Genomic DNA, 18243 nt, shown 5'->3' with positions numbered 1-18243 from the left:
GGATGTTTGTACCACAGGCTGGTAAAGCAAGAGAGGAAAAAAGAGGAACTGGTGTTTCACCAGCCAGAATACCAATTTACCAGACCACTGGTAAATGAATGAGTTTTCCAAAATTCAAAATTAGCAATTGGTTCATGTATGAAACTTTTGGATAGGATAGGATAGGATAGGATAGGATAGGATAGGATAGGATAGGACAGGACAGGACAGGACAGGACAGAATAGAATAGAATAGAATAGAATAGAATAGAATAGAATAGAATAGAATAGAATAGAATAGAATAGAATAGGATCTTGATGATCTTGATGATCTTGATGATCTTGATGGTCTTGATGGTCTTGAAGGTCTCTTCCAACCTGGTCTATTCCAGTCTATTCTATTGCAAATGCAAATTCCCCCATCACTGACTTCAGTCAACAACCACTGGTGCTCTCCTTTATCTTCTTTGGCACTTGAATGTGTGCACCTCACTGGTTAGGCCACACCTTGAGTCCTGTGACCAGTTCTGGGTCCCTCAGTTTAGGAAAGATGTTGACTTGCTGGAAGGTGTCCAGAGAAGGGCAACAAAGCTGGGGAGGGGTTTGGAGCACAAGCCCTGTGAGGAGAGGCTGAGGGAGCTGGGGTTGCCTAGACTGGAGAAGAGGAGGCTCAGAGGAGACCTTATTGCCATCTACAACTACCTGAAGGGAGCTTATAGACAGGTGGGGGTTGGCCTCTTCTCCCAGGCAACCAGCACCAGTACAAGAGGACACAGTCTCAAGCTGTGCCAGGGGAGGTTTAGGCTGGATGTTAGGAAGAAATTCTTCATAGAAAGAGTGATTGGCGATTGGAATGGGCTGCCCGGGGAAGTGGTGGAGTCACCATCACTGGAGGTGTTAAGAAGGAGACTTGATGGGGTGCTTGGTTGCAGGGTTTAGTTGATTAGATGGTGTTGGATTGTGGGTTGGACATGATGATCTCAAAGGTCTCTTCCAACCTGGTCTATTCTATTCTATTCTATTCTATTCTATTCTATTCTATTCTATTCTATTCTAATTTCCAAAAGAAAAAGAAAAGTTTACTTCAAGAACAAAATCCAAACTCACCTGGTAAATCCTTATGGGGAAGTTTTAAAACAGAGGAGACCAAACACATAAGGGCTTTGAGATACAAGAGAAACAGAAATGGAAGCATTTTCAGATTGCCTTTCATTATTTTGGTACTTAGTACAGTATACTAATCCCATCAAGAGCACCCCTTTGCAGAGGGGGAACACCTTTGCCATCTGGTGCAATAGAAATTGTAGGATACATGTCAATGCAGCCTTAGAATGTGCAAAAGATAATAAACATCCAAAATGATAATGCCCCATAAGCAGTGGTGGAGAGCATTTCTAAACACAGGAAAAACACCAGAAGGGCTTACTTATACTTCTAGCTTTCTTCCATACTCCTCAGATTTTCATATCTGTGTAGTCCTAACACAAATATTTGGAAAGTCAGTTTTTCACTGTTTCTTCATGCTGTAAAAAATTTGTCAGTGCAAAAGCTGGGGGCTATCTATTGTCTTGTACATTGCACTGAAATGAGATGTGGTGTGCCCTGTGAATAAACAATGAGACCTATCGAGCTACTTATAATTTTGCTCCTGGCTGTTTAGTACCAGGATTTCACTACATCAGTTGAATTTCCACCCCTTCCACCTGTGCAACCTTGGGCAAGTTGCTTTTCCTTTCTGATCATTTCCCTGATGGATCTTCAGCAGATCTCATAGCTAGATAATAGGGTCCCCAGGACATATGCTGTCTCTTCACTACCTGTTCATACACTGCCTAGTACCATTTGGCTGCATCACCGTAGCGTCAAGTTTGTAAAGACATGTTGCAAATAAAATGAAAGGAATCTGACTACCCAGGAGATAATAAGCACTGGAGATTCAATCCCAGTGTGTGAATAAATGCTTGTTGATTTTTCCCACTTACCAAGAAAGGATGTGACTAGGTGTTGCTTCAGATACTAATTGGATTGGTCAGGCATTCAACTAGCAAAATACTTCAGTTTGTCATGCTTATTTCAACAAGTGTTGATTACAGGTCTATTTGCTATCTGAGCTGTAATGAACTTAATTAAAGCAACAGCATTTGTGGTCACACACAAAAAAATGCATTTCCATTCATTTTACAGTTGAAAGAGTAGACTTTGAGTTGGCTCAAACTGGTATACCCTCAACCAAAGCTAACATAGCCACTTTATTGAAGAGATGACCTCAAATGTAAATTTTTGCAGCCAGGTCTTTCTAGATTTCTTCCTTTTATTAAATGGCAGTCCTAGTGCAATTATAAAAGGTCACCATTGTACTCTTTGGTCTTATTTTCCTTTGAACCTTTGTTGGGGGTTTTTTTGTGTTCACCATTTTCTGGTATACATTCACAAGAGTGCTGCATTGTCCGTGACCTTTTTCTCAGAGGAAATATGAATAACTTATTATGAAATAACCAACTTCACAGAAAAGGTCAAAATATGCAATAAATGCAAGCAGGTCTCAGCATGAATAATGGTAAGCTGAATACAGGTCTTTGACTGGCATGTTAGTGACATCCTCTGTTAGGGAAAACAGGGCCCCGAGAGAATTACCTTACTTGTGTAGGTCACCTAGGTACATTGAAACGAAACTGTACTGGTTTTTTCCAGTTATGCCCTGCAAACACTTGGTCTCTGAGGAAAGAAACTAGTCATATTCCTTGCTCAGCTCTATAACCTCTTCGAAATTGTGCTAAATTCTGTGCAGGTAACAGAACTATGGACTAAGAACCACCCAAGATCATTTAGGGTTTTAATGTCTGAAAGGGAAGGACATAAACAGGCTATCAAAATTTCACGTGACAGAAACATGTTTACCTCTAAGAACTAAAACTAAATCCCCTTCCTTCTTTTTCTTCAGATAAAATGTTTGAGAGGAATGAAAGATTTCCTTCAGTGTTCTGTCATTTCTTATTCACTACGCTTATAAGAAATCTCATGGCCCTGAGTTGCACAGGACCAGGAAGGGACTATTGCTCACAACACTTCTTATGTGATCAGAGCTTTCCAGGGCGAAGGTAGATATTCTGGTGTCATACCAGAGGATGAGCTCTCCTTGAATTCTTTGAAATACTTTTGCCACCCTGACAGTGTTCATCCTCTGATCTTCCAACTTATAGTTACTTCTTGTGTGTGTCAGTACACAGCGATTCAACATGCTTCGGGTAAAACTGTCATATTCTGAGTCTTGCCGTTTTGGAGAGGTGAGCATTACTTGTCTCTGAGGTTAGGTTGCAAATCCCAACCTAGGTTGCAAATGTCCCAAATAAAGGGCTTTATAATCAGACAAAAGGCAGAAATGGGGAAAAAACCCTACACAGCTATGAGCTTCTGGAAGTGTGGGCTTCCTCAATGCCTATATTAATCCTTTCATTTGATCACTTCTTGACAGATTGGTTACTGGAAAGACATGGAGCAGGAAGAAGCAGCAGAAAAGGTCAAAACTGAAGGAAATGAGTCATCCATTCTCCTGACAGGATTAGAAGGAAATACATTGTATCACCTAACAGTAAGGGCATACAATGCTGCAGGGTATGGACCACCTAGCGCTGCCGTGCGTGCAGCCACCAAGAAGTCCCGTAAGTGATCTCAATACATTCGCTCAAAGGGACAAGTCGGGGAGCAACCTCTGCCCTCGTGGTTTTCCTTTATTAAGAGTGTACAATAATCAGGAATCATGCATAGTTTTGAGATTTTGATATTTAGATAAAATCCTCATAACTTTGCATTCCCAACAGAGCTTATCTTCCTAGCCACAATTCTGGCAGAGAAGGGAAGAGAAATGAGTTCAAGTTCACAATGTTGTGGAGTTTATGGGGTGGGCTGAGTAAATACATCACAGTCTATTGTGATGTTCTGTGACAGTTCTGAGGCAAAAAAAAAGAGCTTTAAACATTCCAGCTAGATTTGGGAGTTGGTTTACACAATTGGTTGTAAATGTCATGAAATATTTAAATACTCTTCTTTTGAGTTTAGATAAGCTACCTAAAGAAAATAAAATAAATGTATGTATGTATTTTTAATTCACAGCTCCCAGCCAAGCACCAAGCAATATCATGTGGATACAGGATGGCTCTCATGTGTCTCTTGGCTGGGAACCAGTAAGACCTCTAGCTAATGAATCTGATGTAATGGGATACAAGGTCAGTGTTCCCTTCCTTACCTTTCTTCCAAACTACTCAACTTCCTTGTTGATTTGTTCCCCTTTCAAGTAAAATATGCTACACAGGCTGTCTACAATTAGTTTTCACCGTGAGAAGCAATAAACAAAGCTGAAAGGAGTGAAACGTTCCAACCTTGTCTGTGTTGTGGTTTTCAACTACTGAATATAAACTGAGTGAGCTCTGGTTTAGGGGGTCAGTTCATCATGTTTGGCTCAGAAGTGGCAAATAATAAGACCAGCCTGAAATGAAATTGCTACTAACGCTTCGATTTATCTGTGTTTGCAGAAGGATTTAGAGAAATGCAAAAAAGAATGCTGCATCTTAAAATGACATTAAAATTAATCTTTTTATGGAGCAGAAACACAAATAGTTCTGTTTGGCTTGCGATCACGTTGGTGATGTTCAACAATCAGGAATGGTAACATCTGGCATTTAAAGTTTTGAAGTTAGAAAGAGCAAAATCCAGATTAACTCTTGGAAAACACCACCAAGAATGTGCAAAATGCTTCAGATCAACCAGAAACTGCTGTAACCTTTATCAGCATAGTTGAGATGCTGAAAAAGTTGAGTTGACTCCTTTGGTTTCTTACACCTTTCTGACCTTTTCAGTTTTGTCTGGGGACAGAAATTCCTACACAGAAGTACCAAAAAGGCAGCTATGTAATTACTTGCTTTCCTTTCACACACCATAAGCTTGTACTCACAGGAGATGTGGGGACAGATCTGACCTATTCTCAGATGACTTAGCCAACTAGGTAAACATCAAGGGTATTATTTTAGGGCATTTTCTTTACATTTGAAGCTGTGTTCTCAAGTAAAAAATGTGAATATCTACATTAATTTAGGGACAAGAATCTGAACCTGACAGAACATAAAATGCACTTTGAAGACATTTTGGAGAAAAAGTTGTGTAACAGCTAATGCTAGCGAGGGCAAATGATATATCTTCACTCCTGATCATAGTCAATGTCCTTTCATACTCATTAATTGATAATATGCTTTACTGTTAATCTTTTGTTAGGGAAAGAGCCCAGTAAAAGCAGATGACTTGTTCAAATGTCATATGAAAAAATTCCTAATGAAATCATGAAGCAGTTAACATTTCAGTGACTGTGTTATCTACACAGTGTCCAGTACATAACAAGAATGACCACTGTAACCACTGTCTCCTTTACTGATCACAGGTATTATTTAGGCAAGAAGGCCAGAGCAACAGTCAGGTTATAGAAACACAGAAAACCTCTGCAGTGGTCCTTCTTCCTGATGTTGGTGTCTACATCATTGAGGTTTGTGCTGTCAGTGAAGGAGGTGATGGTACCGCGAGCCCCCAGATCAGAGTTCCATCTTTTTCAGGTAACATTACACTTCTCCTTGTAAAAGTGATAGTTGTAGCAATGCTCATTATCTCTATTATTCCCCACTTGAATGAAATGTTCTCACAATTCTGGAGCTATCAGATAAAATCGTTAATCAGTCTTCAGTTCCATGCTCAAACAGAGGTATTTAGTACCATTACATAGAATCACAGAAAGAATTAGGTTGGAAAGGACTTTAAAGACCATGCAGTTCCAGCTCCCCCTGGAATGGACAGAGATGAGGCAAGGTTGCTCAAAGCTGTTTCCAACCTGGTCTTGAAAATTTCCATAAAGGGGGCACCCACAGCTTCTTGTTCTAACTTGTTCTAATTTCTCACCAGTCACAATGAAGAACTTCCTTGTATCTAATCTAAATCTACCCTCTTTCACTTTAAAACCATTATCCCTTGTGCTGTCACAACGAGCCCTTGTAAACTACCCCTCTCAGGCTTTTTTGTAGACTCCCTTTAGGTACTGAAAGGCTACTAGAAAGTGTCCCTGGAGCATTCTTTTCTCCAACTACTCCAACTCTCTCAGTGTGTCCTCATAGAGGAGGTGGACCAGCCCCCTGATTATTGTTGTGGCCCTCCTCTGGACCTGCTCCAACAAGTCAATATCATTCTTATGTTGGAGGCCTCAGTTAAACACAGTATTCCAAATGTGGTCTTACAAGAGCAGAGTAGAGGCGAAGAATCACCTGTCTTGACCTTCTGATAATGTATTTTCTGATGCAGCCCAGAATATGGTTGGCTTTCTGGGCTGTGTGTGCCCATTATCAAATCATGTTGAGCTTCTCATCAAACACCCTGAAGACCTCCTCAGTAAAACTGTCCTCAGTCCATTCTTCTCACAGCCTGCATTTATGCTTGATATTGCCCCAACCCATGTGCAGGAACAGAATAGAATAGAATTAACCAGGTTGGAAGAGACCTTTGAGATCAGAGTCCAACCTATCATCCAACACCATCTAATCAACTAAACCATGGCAACAAGCACCCCATCCAGTCTCTTCCTAAACACCTTCAGTGATGGTGACTCCCCACCTCCCTTGGGCAGCACATTCCAGTGGCAAATCAGTCTTTCTGTGAAGAACTTCTTCCTGACATCCAGCCTAAACCTCCCCTGGCACTGACCCTTTCCATTACTTACTTACCTGTGTAATATTGATAATTTAATCTCTTTCAACAGCCCTGTCATCAGAATGCAGAAGACACTAACCCTCACCCAATGGATGGTCTGTTTCCTCTGTCTTTTAAGCCATAACTCCTGGCCACAAAGACTTATCATTCACTCTATCCTGGTATTTTTAGTTAGGCTATGCACAATAGATCAGTTCCGCTCACAACATCTGTGGCCCAAAGAAACCCTGTCTGGTTCCTTTCCCATCCTGTGATCCCTTGCTCTCACCAGCCCATAGCACATTTCCCCTTTGCCTGGATTTTTAAGGGACTGCTGTGATCTATAAATATTACTGGGTACTGGGCAAAAGACCACTGCTTCCTCTTGAAAAACATCAAGATCAAGGGCTAGCTTTCACTCCTTCTTCCCAGAAGAATATTTGTGATTGTGACTCAGGGCATCTTCTGAAGCCTTATTCCTTTTGAGGATTAAGGCATAAAACCACATAACCTTTTGAGATTCCCTAATTATTTGCAGACTGAATATGAGGATTAAGCATGTGAGCTGATGTAGATAACATCATAAGGTCCCAAATTTCTTCATGTCTGGGTAGGGTAGGGAGCCTCTTTTGCAGGTCTCACAAGGTAATCCATTGCCTGACAGTTAGGCATTTGCTGAGCCTAATAGAACCCAAGTTTTGGGAAAAATTAGTACCTAAATGCACTGAGAACTGTTTGCATCATTTCTTTCTTAATCACTCTGCTTTTCATTTCAGGAGGGAAAGTAACAAGTGCTCAGTCCACCTTACATGTGTTTTCCACTTCCTCGTCGTCTGTAACATTGCTCTTGGCTTTAATGGTTCCTTCAACCTCATGGTGAAGACTGCAGTCTTTGTTGTTGTTGTTATTTGTTTGCTCTAGCTTGATGACACCAAGGGATGGAGTTTTATGTCCCTGGAGAAACTGGAAACACAAGCTAATGCTGAAAGACCCTTAGAAATGCCTGTGGTGCACTTAGAGGAGTGTCGGAGACAAGTTCAATAATTCATCAGGTTTTCTTCTCTTCTTTATTTGTAAAAGTCCTCTGGGGAGGGGACGCTTCTTGGCCCAAAAAATATGCAGATTGTATGTAATAAACTTTTGTAAGTAAAGGTAATTCCTGTCAAATGTACTTTACTTTTTTAAAATGTTCAATTTTGGTGACCCCAGTCATGTATCATTAGGTGTTTAAACAGTGGTGTCTAGTACAGTACATCTGTTTGGTTTGGGGAAGAAAACCCTTTTTTAAACACAGAATGAAGCCTGATACGGCTTTGTCAAATACTTTCCTTGGACCTCCCATGACTGGCTGTTCCTGATGACAAGGGAGAAAAATACAGCTTTGTTAATTAGCAAAGGAGTTGTCAATAAAATACTAGACAGCACACTCAACGTGGCAAAATGAAGCAGGAAAGCCATTTATTTTACTGCAAGGTAAATGGAAGATGATTAAACACAAACTTGAAAGGAAACAAGCTTGGGTTTCTTTATCAAATACCACATGATTTAATGTCAAATGAATCAAATATCTAATAGCAGATAAAAAAGATCAATTCCTCATGCATATAACAATGAAAACCCCACTGGGCATTTAAACACATATAGGCTGCTAAGTGGACAAATAAAGCAATGAAAGGAGACAAACCTACAGTTTTCCAACCACTTCTCAGCTGTAACTATGGTGTTTTTTTTTCCTCTGAGTCCATTTTTTTAGTAAAAAAAAAAATCTATGCTTTATATATTTGGTAATCAAGTTGAAGTATATATGAAAACCTATTATGGAGAGAATATTAACATTTTTTTGAATGTAATCCTTCACATCTATACAGACTCCAGTAGGATATATTTTGGAGAATGTTGTATCTGAAACAAAAATAAATACTTGGATCAGTGCTACTGAACATCATGCCCATTATTTAGCTAATTGGCTCTATTTCTATAGCTCACTAGAGATTATTCTTGTATGGACTGTGTGCTGTCAGTTTTCATCCCCACTTTTTTTTGCTGTACCAAGCAATTTTTCACTCAGTGAACAATTTGGATGATTTTTCTACACTGGAAGGCCTTTCCACATATTGGCATCTAAATCAAAATGATCCCCAGGTCTGTAGGGATCATGCCTGGAATGAACAATCCCTAGCCTGGAAAGAAAAATAGCTTAACAGGCAAGTCCTAGTAGAATGGTTCTTCTAGCTGTACATCCCTCTAAAAGTTTTGGTGCATATCTATTTTGGTTGATGCGTTCTGAATCTAAAATGCTATTATTTTGCCAGCTCACTAGCAAAATAATGCTTGGCAGGTGGTGGAGTCACCATCACTGGAGGTGTTTAAGAGGAGACTGGATGAGGCACTTGGTGACATGGTTTAGTTGATTAGACAGTGTTGGATGATAGGTTGGACTTGATGACCTCACAGGTCTTTTCCAACCTGGTTAGGTCTATTCTATTCTATTCTAGTCTAGTCTAGTCTAGTCTAGTCTATCCTGTTCTATTCTATTCTATTCTATTCTATTCTATTCTATTCTATTCTATTCTATTCTATTCTATTCTATTCCATTCTATTCTATCCCATCCCATTCTATTCTATCCCATTCCATTCTATCCCATCCCATTCCATTCCATTCCATTCCATTCCATTCCATTCCATTCCATCCCATCCCATCCCATCCCATCCCATTCCATTCCATTTAGCTAGTACGCTCTAACTCTAGCCCTTCAAAACAGTAGCCAAGAAAGTACAACACAGATCGAGTCCTTGGTAGGTAAAAAGCTGGCTGATGACTAAATACTTTCTTTTTATTTTGAATATTTTATCAGTAAAAAAATTCAGAGATGATTCAACTCAAATCTTTAAGGCCCACTGATATTTTAAATAATAATAATACTACTAATAAAAGGTTTTAAATGCAGTTATTCACCATGTTGCTAGGAAAACAAAGGCAGGATAGTTAGTCCAGTATAGACAGAAGGACACCTTCAATATCTCTGCTCCTAGAAAAGCCCTTGAGATTAAAGGAAGGAAGGTGGAAGGTACCTTCCTGATAGAGCAAACTCATACAAAATAACTATCTGCTTTTGTTCATAAAACAGCAGCATTGCTCCTGTGCAAAGAACTTGTGTAGGCAAGCTACCATTTTTCAAAAGGTTTAAGATAAAGAAGAATAAAGTGAGTAGCCAGAAACCAAAGTGGCTATTTTACAAATTAGTTGCTTGCCAATGCAGTTTATTTCAGACTTTCCAACAGTCACTGCTGGTGGTGTTTTGATTAAACAACTTTCTGAGTACAGTGAATGCCTGTGCTTGATAAGAAGAATTAAAGTCTGATGAGATAGAGCTGCATCTAGAAATATCTTGATCTCTGGTATCAAGATACAGACAGAAATACTGAAGATGCCATCAGGTAGTGTAGTTGTATTGCAGGGACAAAAAGGGTTATGTTTTATATTCAACATGAACAGAATATGTATTTTGCATCTTAAATATATTAATAAACATGTTTTAAATGTTTAAGTACCTATGTATTACCTATCTGTTACTTTATAGTAGAAGATGTTTCCTTATCATGACATGCTATTTTTTAGTTGCAAAGGAAAGCTCTTTCCTTTTTCATGTGAGAGATTGTAGTGCAGTCTAGCATCACTGAGGAGACTGTATTTTTGTACAATGACACAAGGCCTGTTTGGGGGGGGAAAAAAAGAATAGGAAGGAAACTTTCTTTTGCAGATCAAGAGAGAAAGATATTGTCATGGCCCATATCAAAATGTTAAATATATTGTATACAATCTGTATATATGCTATATATAATGGTATATACAATGTGGAAGACACAGTAATATAATAGTTCCTGTGTAATGTTCTTGTAACATTAGATCTTTTTAATAAATAATTCTCTTTTTATTGACTTTTATCTTATCTCCTCTCAGCTCCTGAATTTTATTTGTAGAGGACAGGGTGGCACAAGTATTTTGGACTCCAGCAGCAAGAACCTTTTAATGACATCACTTCAAAGAAGAAAATGATGTATTTGCAAGTGTGAATGTGGACAATGCAGCCTCTGAAATCAAATTATTTTTGGCATCATTCTAATTTCACATCTGCACTGGCTTCCCTGGGTAGATATTACTTTTATAATTAAATAACTGAGAAGTGCAGAAAGGATGTCACTCTCAGCATGAAACCATAGCTAACAAAAGTGCAAAAATTAGCTTCACAGATAAAAGCTCTCCTGCATGGTTAAAAAAAAAAAAATCATTAAAAAATCATGAAAAGAAGTGCTTTATAAGCACTTTATAAGTACTCTGCACTGGTTAGGCCACACCTTGAGTCCTGTGTCCAGTTGTCCAGTTCTGGGCCCCTCAGTTTAAGAAGGACATTGAGGCACTTGAACGTGTCCAGAGAAGGGCAATGAGGCTGGGGAGAGGCCTTGAGCACAAATCCTACAAGGAAGGCTGAGGGAGCTGGGGTTGTTTAGCCTGGAGAAGAGGAGGCTCAGGGGAGAACTTATTACTGTCTACAACTACCTGAAGGGAGGTGGTAGCCAGGAGGGAGCTGTTCTCCCAGGCAACCAGCACCAGAACAAGAGGACACAGTCTCAAGCTGCACCAGGGGAGGTTTAGGCTCAAGGTGAGGAGAAAGTTCTTCACTGAGAGAGTCATTTGCCATTGGAATGTGCTGCCCAGGGAGGTGGTGGAGTCACCATCCCTGGAGGTGTTCAAGAGGGGACTGGACGTGGCACTTGGTGCCATGGTTCAGTCATGAGGTCTTGCGTGACAGTTTGGACTCGATGATCTTGGAGGTCTCTTCCAACCTTGTTGATTCTGTGATAAGGAAGCCACCAAGGGAAATCCTGCTGAAGTAATATATAGTTTATCGGGCCTCACTGATATGTATAATGTTCTTTTAAGTGTCACCAATACTCCATGGCTGTGCATGCACAGAAGTGGAGTGTGGCCATTTCATATTCAATTGAAAAGTTCAGTTGCATCATCTTATACTTGACATAGTTTGCGTGATAAATCAGAACAAAAAAGCTTTCAAAGAGACACACATCTTTCTGAGGAAAAAAAAAAAAAAGTAGTAATAGGTGCTTCAATTATAATAAATATTTATTATTTATTATTCATATAGTTTCCTCTGACTTTCTAATAATACCCAATCACTTCTTATGAGATGCATATCTATAGGGGTAAATGACTTTGCAACTGAATACCAAGTCAAAAAGCCCATTTTTGGAAATAAAAATAGATTGCTACACTCATGGCTTGAACTGAGACTTCAATTACAAAATGAGTGTGGCTTAAATAGCATATTATGTCAGGACTTCCATTAAATTAGTTATGAATGTCACGGAACACTGTAATGACTTCATTTTGCTGACATGGAGAGCTGTGCATACTGAAAAATCCATATTCTATCAGAACTTCTACCAACCTGCAACCCAGTCCTGCCCTTTTATGGCCATCATCCCTGTTCCTCTGAAGATGAAAGACATTTTCCTTCTTAATTACTTCCTATGCTTTTGAGCAAAACAATGTCAGGGATGAAAGAAAATGAACAGCATTCCATTACATTGGGTTAGCTGGCTTTAGGCTATTGCAGTCTCTCTAAGCATGCTGACACCCAGGTCCTGAATTTGCTCTGTGACTTTTCTCTCAGTTGCAGTACAGACAGACCTGAGCACTGACTTTCCCTTTACTGTGGTTCATATTCTTAATACATTAAGGAAGACAATGACTGTGTATTAAAGACTCACAAGCAAAGAAGGAAAATCTATGCTAGCAATTTCAGTGTTCACATTATTTATCACATAGTCAACTGCTTAAGTAAACTAGCAGAGATGTTTAGATATGAAGATATTCTTCCTACCACTGCTCTCTTTCTGATGATTACTAACTAAGCAAGCCAGCCTTTACAGGAAACATACCTGGTCACTAGAAGAAACTGATAAAGAAATCTCTGATGTCTCTTCTTTCATCTTTTACTATGTTGAAATAGATATATCTGGTTAGATACCCTAGTTTGGTTTTGTTTTTCCACTTTCAAACTGCAACTCCTAATAAAACAACAGAGAATAAAAACACAAAAGCCTTCCTGGAAGATGCAGTTGTCAAGCTGAATAGCAAAGGCAGGCACTGTAAGTGTTAATCACAAATACAGATATTCAGCAGATTTTTGTTTTCATACAGCAAATAAGATGGGAAAATACATCAATTTCCTTTCAGTAACTGAAAATGTGTGAATAAAAAGATCCTGGAAGTATTTGAAGCATATCTGGGTCAAAGCTTTTTAGCAAGTACAATTTTACTCTAAGCTGCATTGCTCTGATGTGTGGCTGAGCAAGCTTTTCCATTTCAAAATGACTTCATTTCTTGTCTTCTACAAAAGGGACTTTCAAAGACAGGATAGCAAAACAAGGCAGTCCTGATATTCCTTTAAACCTCCACCATGTGGAATGACTAATTGACTTAGAAAAGAAGCCTCAGCTCAATTGCTTAGCTTTGTATAACTCAATCCCTTATTCCTGACAAATACATGCACCCAAATGAATCATTATTTTGGAGGCAGTTGTTTTAGATGATGACATTTTATGTGTATGTTTGTTCAAATAAACAAGGTTCACTTGCTTGAGGTGAAAACACTGAATGCCCATTCTGCTGTGACCACTAGGTTGTATTACCTGGTCTGTCAGTAAAGGTGATGTGTAAGCCTGGTATTAGTTATTTTTTAACACAGATCTAAAGTAAGTTGTTGATGTTTTCTGGTTATACTACAGTTATCTTAAGTCCCCTTAGGGGGAAAAAAAAACTAATCATGTATGGCTCACTGAGTGTCTCTCCTGCTCCCATTACAGAGATAAGAAAGTAGCATTTCACTCTGCCCTACAAGTCCCTGGGCAGACTCACTGCAGCACTACAGATTTCTCATTAAAAAAAAAATAGGGACATTACATATCCACCAAAGAAAGTATCAGCCACAAAAGAAAGTATCAGACTTTAATGCTTACAAAATCTTTGGTAATTGCATGCAGGAGATGAAGCTAGGAGGTTGCGTAAGAAGCACGCAGTTGTTCTTCACCATGAGAGTAGTGAAACCCTGGAATGGGTTGTCCAGGGAGGTGGTTGTGCCTAAACTTCCCCTGGTGCAGCTTGAGACTGTCCTCTTGTTCTGGTGCTGGTTGCCTGGGAGAAGAGACCAGCCCCCCCCCGGCCACAACCACCCTTCAGGTAGATGTAGAGAGAAATAAGGTCTCCCCTGAGCCTCCTCTTCTCCAGGCTAAACAACCCCAGCTCCCTCAGCCTCTCCTCAGAGGGCTTGTGCTCAAGGCCTTTCACCAGCCTTGTTGTGCTTCTCTGGACATGTTGAAGTACTTCAGAAGACCTGCACAAAACAGAGTGAGGGAGGAAAAAGGTAACAGATATGTTCAATGCCAATATCTAAGCATCGATAAGATAACCCCAGAGTCTTCTCTTCTCCAAGATAAACACTCAGGTCTCTCAGTCCACTTTCTCTTCCATTGTCTTTCCTGTGCAGTGGACAAAGCACTAAAAGTGTCTAAAAAGCACTGGCTCTCAAATATCTGAGACTAAAATTGCAAGTGGATCTCCAAAATCAAAATCCAGCATTTCCACCACTGATTGCCTTTAAATCACTACTGTTATTAATGTTTAGGTTGTAACCCCCTGGTAGCACTTGTAGGTCATCTTTGTCACCTGCTAATAACTAATCAACTAAAGACACAAAAATCTTACTGGGAATCTTCTTATCCTTGCACCGTTTCTTAATCTAGACACAGAGCCTAGAAGAGTTTTAGGTGAAAAAAAAGCACAGCTAAAGACATTATCTGTTCTTACTCTTTTATGAGTAACAACATCACTTTTACTGGCAGACCATCAGAGAATGGGCAAGACAAAAATGCAGCATTTTTACTGTCTCTTTTATGCTGAACACACAAAGTGAAATGATTTTGGCATAATGCAGAAAAGAGGCCTGATTGATGGAGGTTATAATTTTAAAACTTAGTTTTCCACTTCTGAGTACACACATACTCACTAATTAACTTGAACAGCAGTTTATAAGACCAGTTTTGACTCTGCCCATTTAATGAACAAAATCCAATCAGCCACCCTGTTAGTGTAAATGGAAAATGCATGTCTACAAGAATGATAAATAGCTGATTGCCACAGTGATTAGCATAACATGACTCCTGGGAAGCTGTTTGGCATTCAGCTCTCACTAGTCCTGTTTAAGGATTGATGCAAGTCTTGGTGTGCTTTGCATTGGACTTACAGCCTATTTAAATAGGAAGGCATCCTTCTAGATCTGAATGACTGACATTTTCTGGTTAGAAAAAAAATGAGTCATATTTTTCAAGCTGGTGCAGGTGTTTCCACATGAAATATATATATTTAGCTCATTCCATTTAAAAAAAAAAATATATAAATAAATGTTAATGGTCGCAGTTGCTCCAAGCATTATAGGTAAACTAAATCAGCCTCAGTAAAGCTGTTGCAGACTGACAGTTAAGCAACTTAGTGACTTCAGAGATGATGTGCTCTTCTCTGGAAGTTTTTTCACACATTGTATGCTTCAGCTAACTGGACTGTAGAGACATCTAGAAATTTATTACATCAGATGACCCCCCCATACTACAAGAGATGATATTTTAAATCATAGAATCAATAAGGTTGGAAAATACCTCAGAGATCATCAAGTCCAACCTTCCACCCAACACTTCAAGACTAACTAAGACTAACTAAACCATGGCTTCAAGTGCCACATCCAATCCCTTTTTGAACACCTTCAGGGATGGGGACTCCACCACCTCCCTGGGCAGCACATTCCAATGGCCAATCACTCTTTCTGTGAAGAACTTCTTCCTAACATCCAGCCTAAACCTCCCCTGGCACAGCTTGAGACTGTGACCTCTTGTTCTGGTGCCGATTGCCTGGGAGAAGAGACCAACCCCCACCTGGCTACAACCTCCCTTCAGGTAGTTGTAGAGGTCTCCCCTGAGCCTCCTCTTCTCCAGGCTAAACAATCCCAGCTCCCTCAGCCTCTCCTCATAGGGCTTGTGCTGGAGACCTCTCCTCAGCCTCTAATACACATTTTGAATGCACATGAAGTACTTTGAAATGTTACTAACAGAGTACCAAATATCTAGATTGGAAAAATGGGTAGTTCAGCTACTCCTTTTAGTTCTTTAGCTTCAGGTCCATATTTGTTGTAGAGACCTCATTGCTCTCTACAACTACCTGAAAGGTGGTTGTAGCCAGGAAGGGGTTGGTCTCTTCTCTCTAGCAACCATCACCAGAACAAGGGGACACAGTCTCAAGCTGTGCCAGGGGAAGTTTAGGCTCGAGGTGGGCTGCCCAGGGAGGTGGTGGAGTCACCATCCCTGGAGGTGTTCAAGAGGGGATTGGAGGTGGCACTTGGTGCCATGGTCTAGTCATGAGGTCTGTGGTGACAGGTTGGACTTGATGATCTTTGAGGTCTCTTCCAACCTTGGTGATACTGTGATACTGTGATACTATGAGAACGAAGCAGACTGAAAGGGAATGCAAGCAAAGCAATGAATAAAAATTCTTAACCTCCGAAGTTCAAAGAAATACAATTTCCTACTAAGAAAAAGATCAATTGTCTTCAAGCTTTCAAAAAATATTCTGTTCCTTTTTCTGAATAATTTGGCATGTTTCAGCCCAAACAAATTTTCTAAAGAGAAGGTACAGAATAGAATCTAAAATGCTCGTGGCTTCTTTTGTCCTTTCTTAGCTTGTGTGAACCTGTAACCTACACAACACTCATTGACTGAAACATTAAGCTGAAATATTTCTTTGTTCCACTATTCAGCAATAATGTTGCCATGTCTCACACCTCCAGACTGATGATTCTCTGTGGTACTCAATTTTATACTGGGCATACTTGCTATTGTACTTTTCAGCTAAGTTGGACATGCCCTCTAGCTGAAAGCATTTTTCCCTTCAGTTTTGTGGTGTCTGTATTTCAGTCCAAGGGTTCCTCCACGTACTTGAGGCAAAGATATAGGAGTATAAAACTTCTTCTTCTGTGATTTAGTGGTTGGTTGTGCAGCTGACATTCACTGTCAAGCACACATGCAGGTGTGTGCATGGAGCTGATGTCCCCAGATAAGTATCAGTTGACATTGTGATTAAGGCTTTTTAGCTTTCCTTGAATTCCTTTAAAACAGTGCTTAGTGAATGATATTGCAGTGCCTAATTAAGCAAGAAGTGACTAGGATAGCTAGTGACCTTTTCCAAGTGATTTCCATGCATAACATGCTGCATAAAACGTGAGACTGCAGCTCCTGAATGAAACCTATCAAAAAGAAAGAGTGTTCTGTCTTATATTGCCATTCCAGAGTGCTGTGTAAATGACTAGGATCTTTAAGGCAAAAATCACTTTGTGTGACATTTCATTTTCATCATCTTTTCATTCCGTGAGAGTATGTTTTTAATGGTATACTTCTTGTAAAATATTAATGATTTTGCTGAATGTGACAAAATTTATAAGGCAATATGCTCAGCATCATTTATAAGAATACCTATTGTAAGTGCACTCCAGGTATAGAGACAATTCCACTGGAAAAGTCAAATAGTCAAAAAGATATGTAAAACAAGTTGTGATTTGTGCATCACTTCTTTGTGTCATCAACTTGAAAAACACTTCTACTTCAGAGGAAATGTCACTGAATTTTGTAGAATAGAATAAACCAGGTTGGAAGAGACCTTCAAGATCGTGTCCAACCTATCATCCAACACCACCTAATCAACTAAACCATGCAACCAAGCACCCCATCCAGTCTCGTCCTAAACACCTCCAATGATGGTGACTCCACCAGCTCCCCAGGCAGCTCATTCCAGTGGCAAATCACTCTCTCTGTGAAGAATTTCTTCATAACATCCAGCCTAAACCTCCCCTGGTGCAGCATCAGACTGTGTCCTCTTGTTCTGGTGCTGGTTGCCTGGGAGAAGAGACCAGCCCCCTTGAGATGAGTCATGTCAGTCTCATGCCGTTTAATTCAGACATGCAGACAGACATTTTAACATTTTTTAATCCCATAGCTTGATGCTTACTCAAATCTTTTACTTCATTTCTGCTGCAACTGTTTTTCTTCTCAAGTTAAAAATGAAAATAATTATATAGCTCCATTTAGTACAAAGACAAGTTTTTTTTCCAAACCATAACTTTTTAAAACTGGCATTTAGGTCAATTCACAGCTCAAAGTAAACTAAATTCAATAAAGACCTAAAGTTACATTCCAGACACCTGACACAATTAAATGGAAAGATGTCTTTAAGATCATAGCTGGCAAAACGTAGCAGTTTTAGACCAAGGGAAGGTGAGAGTAGTGACTGAGAGTTTGCTTGGGTTAGCAGAAGGCTCTGTCAGAGATAATAACTTGATTTAAAAGCCTGGAGAAGAGGAGATTCAGGGGAGACCTTATTGCTCTCTAAAACTACCCAGAAGGAAGTTGTAGACAGGTGAGGGTTGG

At 39.7% G+C, this 18243-nt stretch overlaps 1 protein-coding gene across 5 annotated transcripts in view; it reads left to right on the top strand.

Moving 5' to 3' along the window:
• The window catches only part of CNTN5 (contactin 5), a 661195-nt gene extending 652775 nt beyond the window's left edge, over window positions 1-8420 (top strand). For all 5 annotated transcript variants that reach the window (XM_054164542.1, XM_054164541.1, XM_054164544.1 and 2 more), the window contains 4 exons: window positions 3452-3638; window positions 4090-4202; window positions 5408-5576; window positions 7473-8420. In XM_054164542.1, the coding sequence (XP_054020517.1) occupies window positions 3452-3638; window positions 4090-4202; window positions 5408-5576; window positions 7473-7576 (573 nt within the window). In that variant the 3' untranslated portion in view covers window positions 7577-8420. The remainder of the gene's footprint in view (window positions 1-3451; window positions 3639-4089; window positions 4203-5407; window positions 5577-7472) is intronic.
• Window positions 8421-18243: the final 9823 nt, after the last annotated feature.

Source organism: Dryobates pubescens, chromosome 10, assembly GCF_014839835.1.
Source record: "Dryobates pubescens isolate bDryPub1 chromosome 10, bDryPub1.pri, whole genome shotgun sequence".
Taxonomy (NCBI): Eukaryota; Metazoa; Chordata; class Aves; order Piciformes; family Picidae; genus Dryobates; species Dryobates pubescens.
Note: the sequence above shows the minus strand (reverse complement) of the source record. Positions and strands in the feature narration are given on the sequence as shown.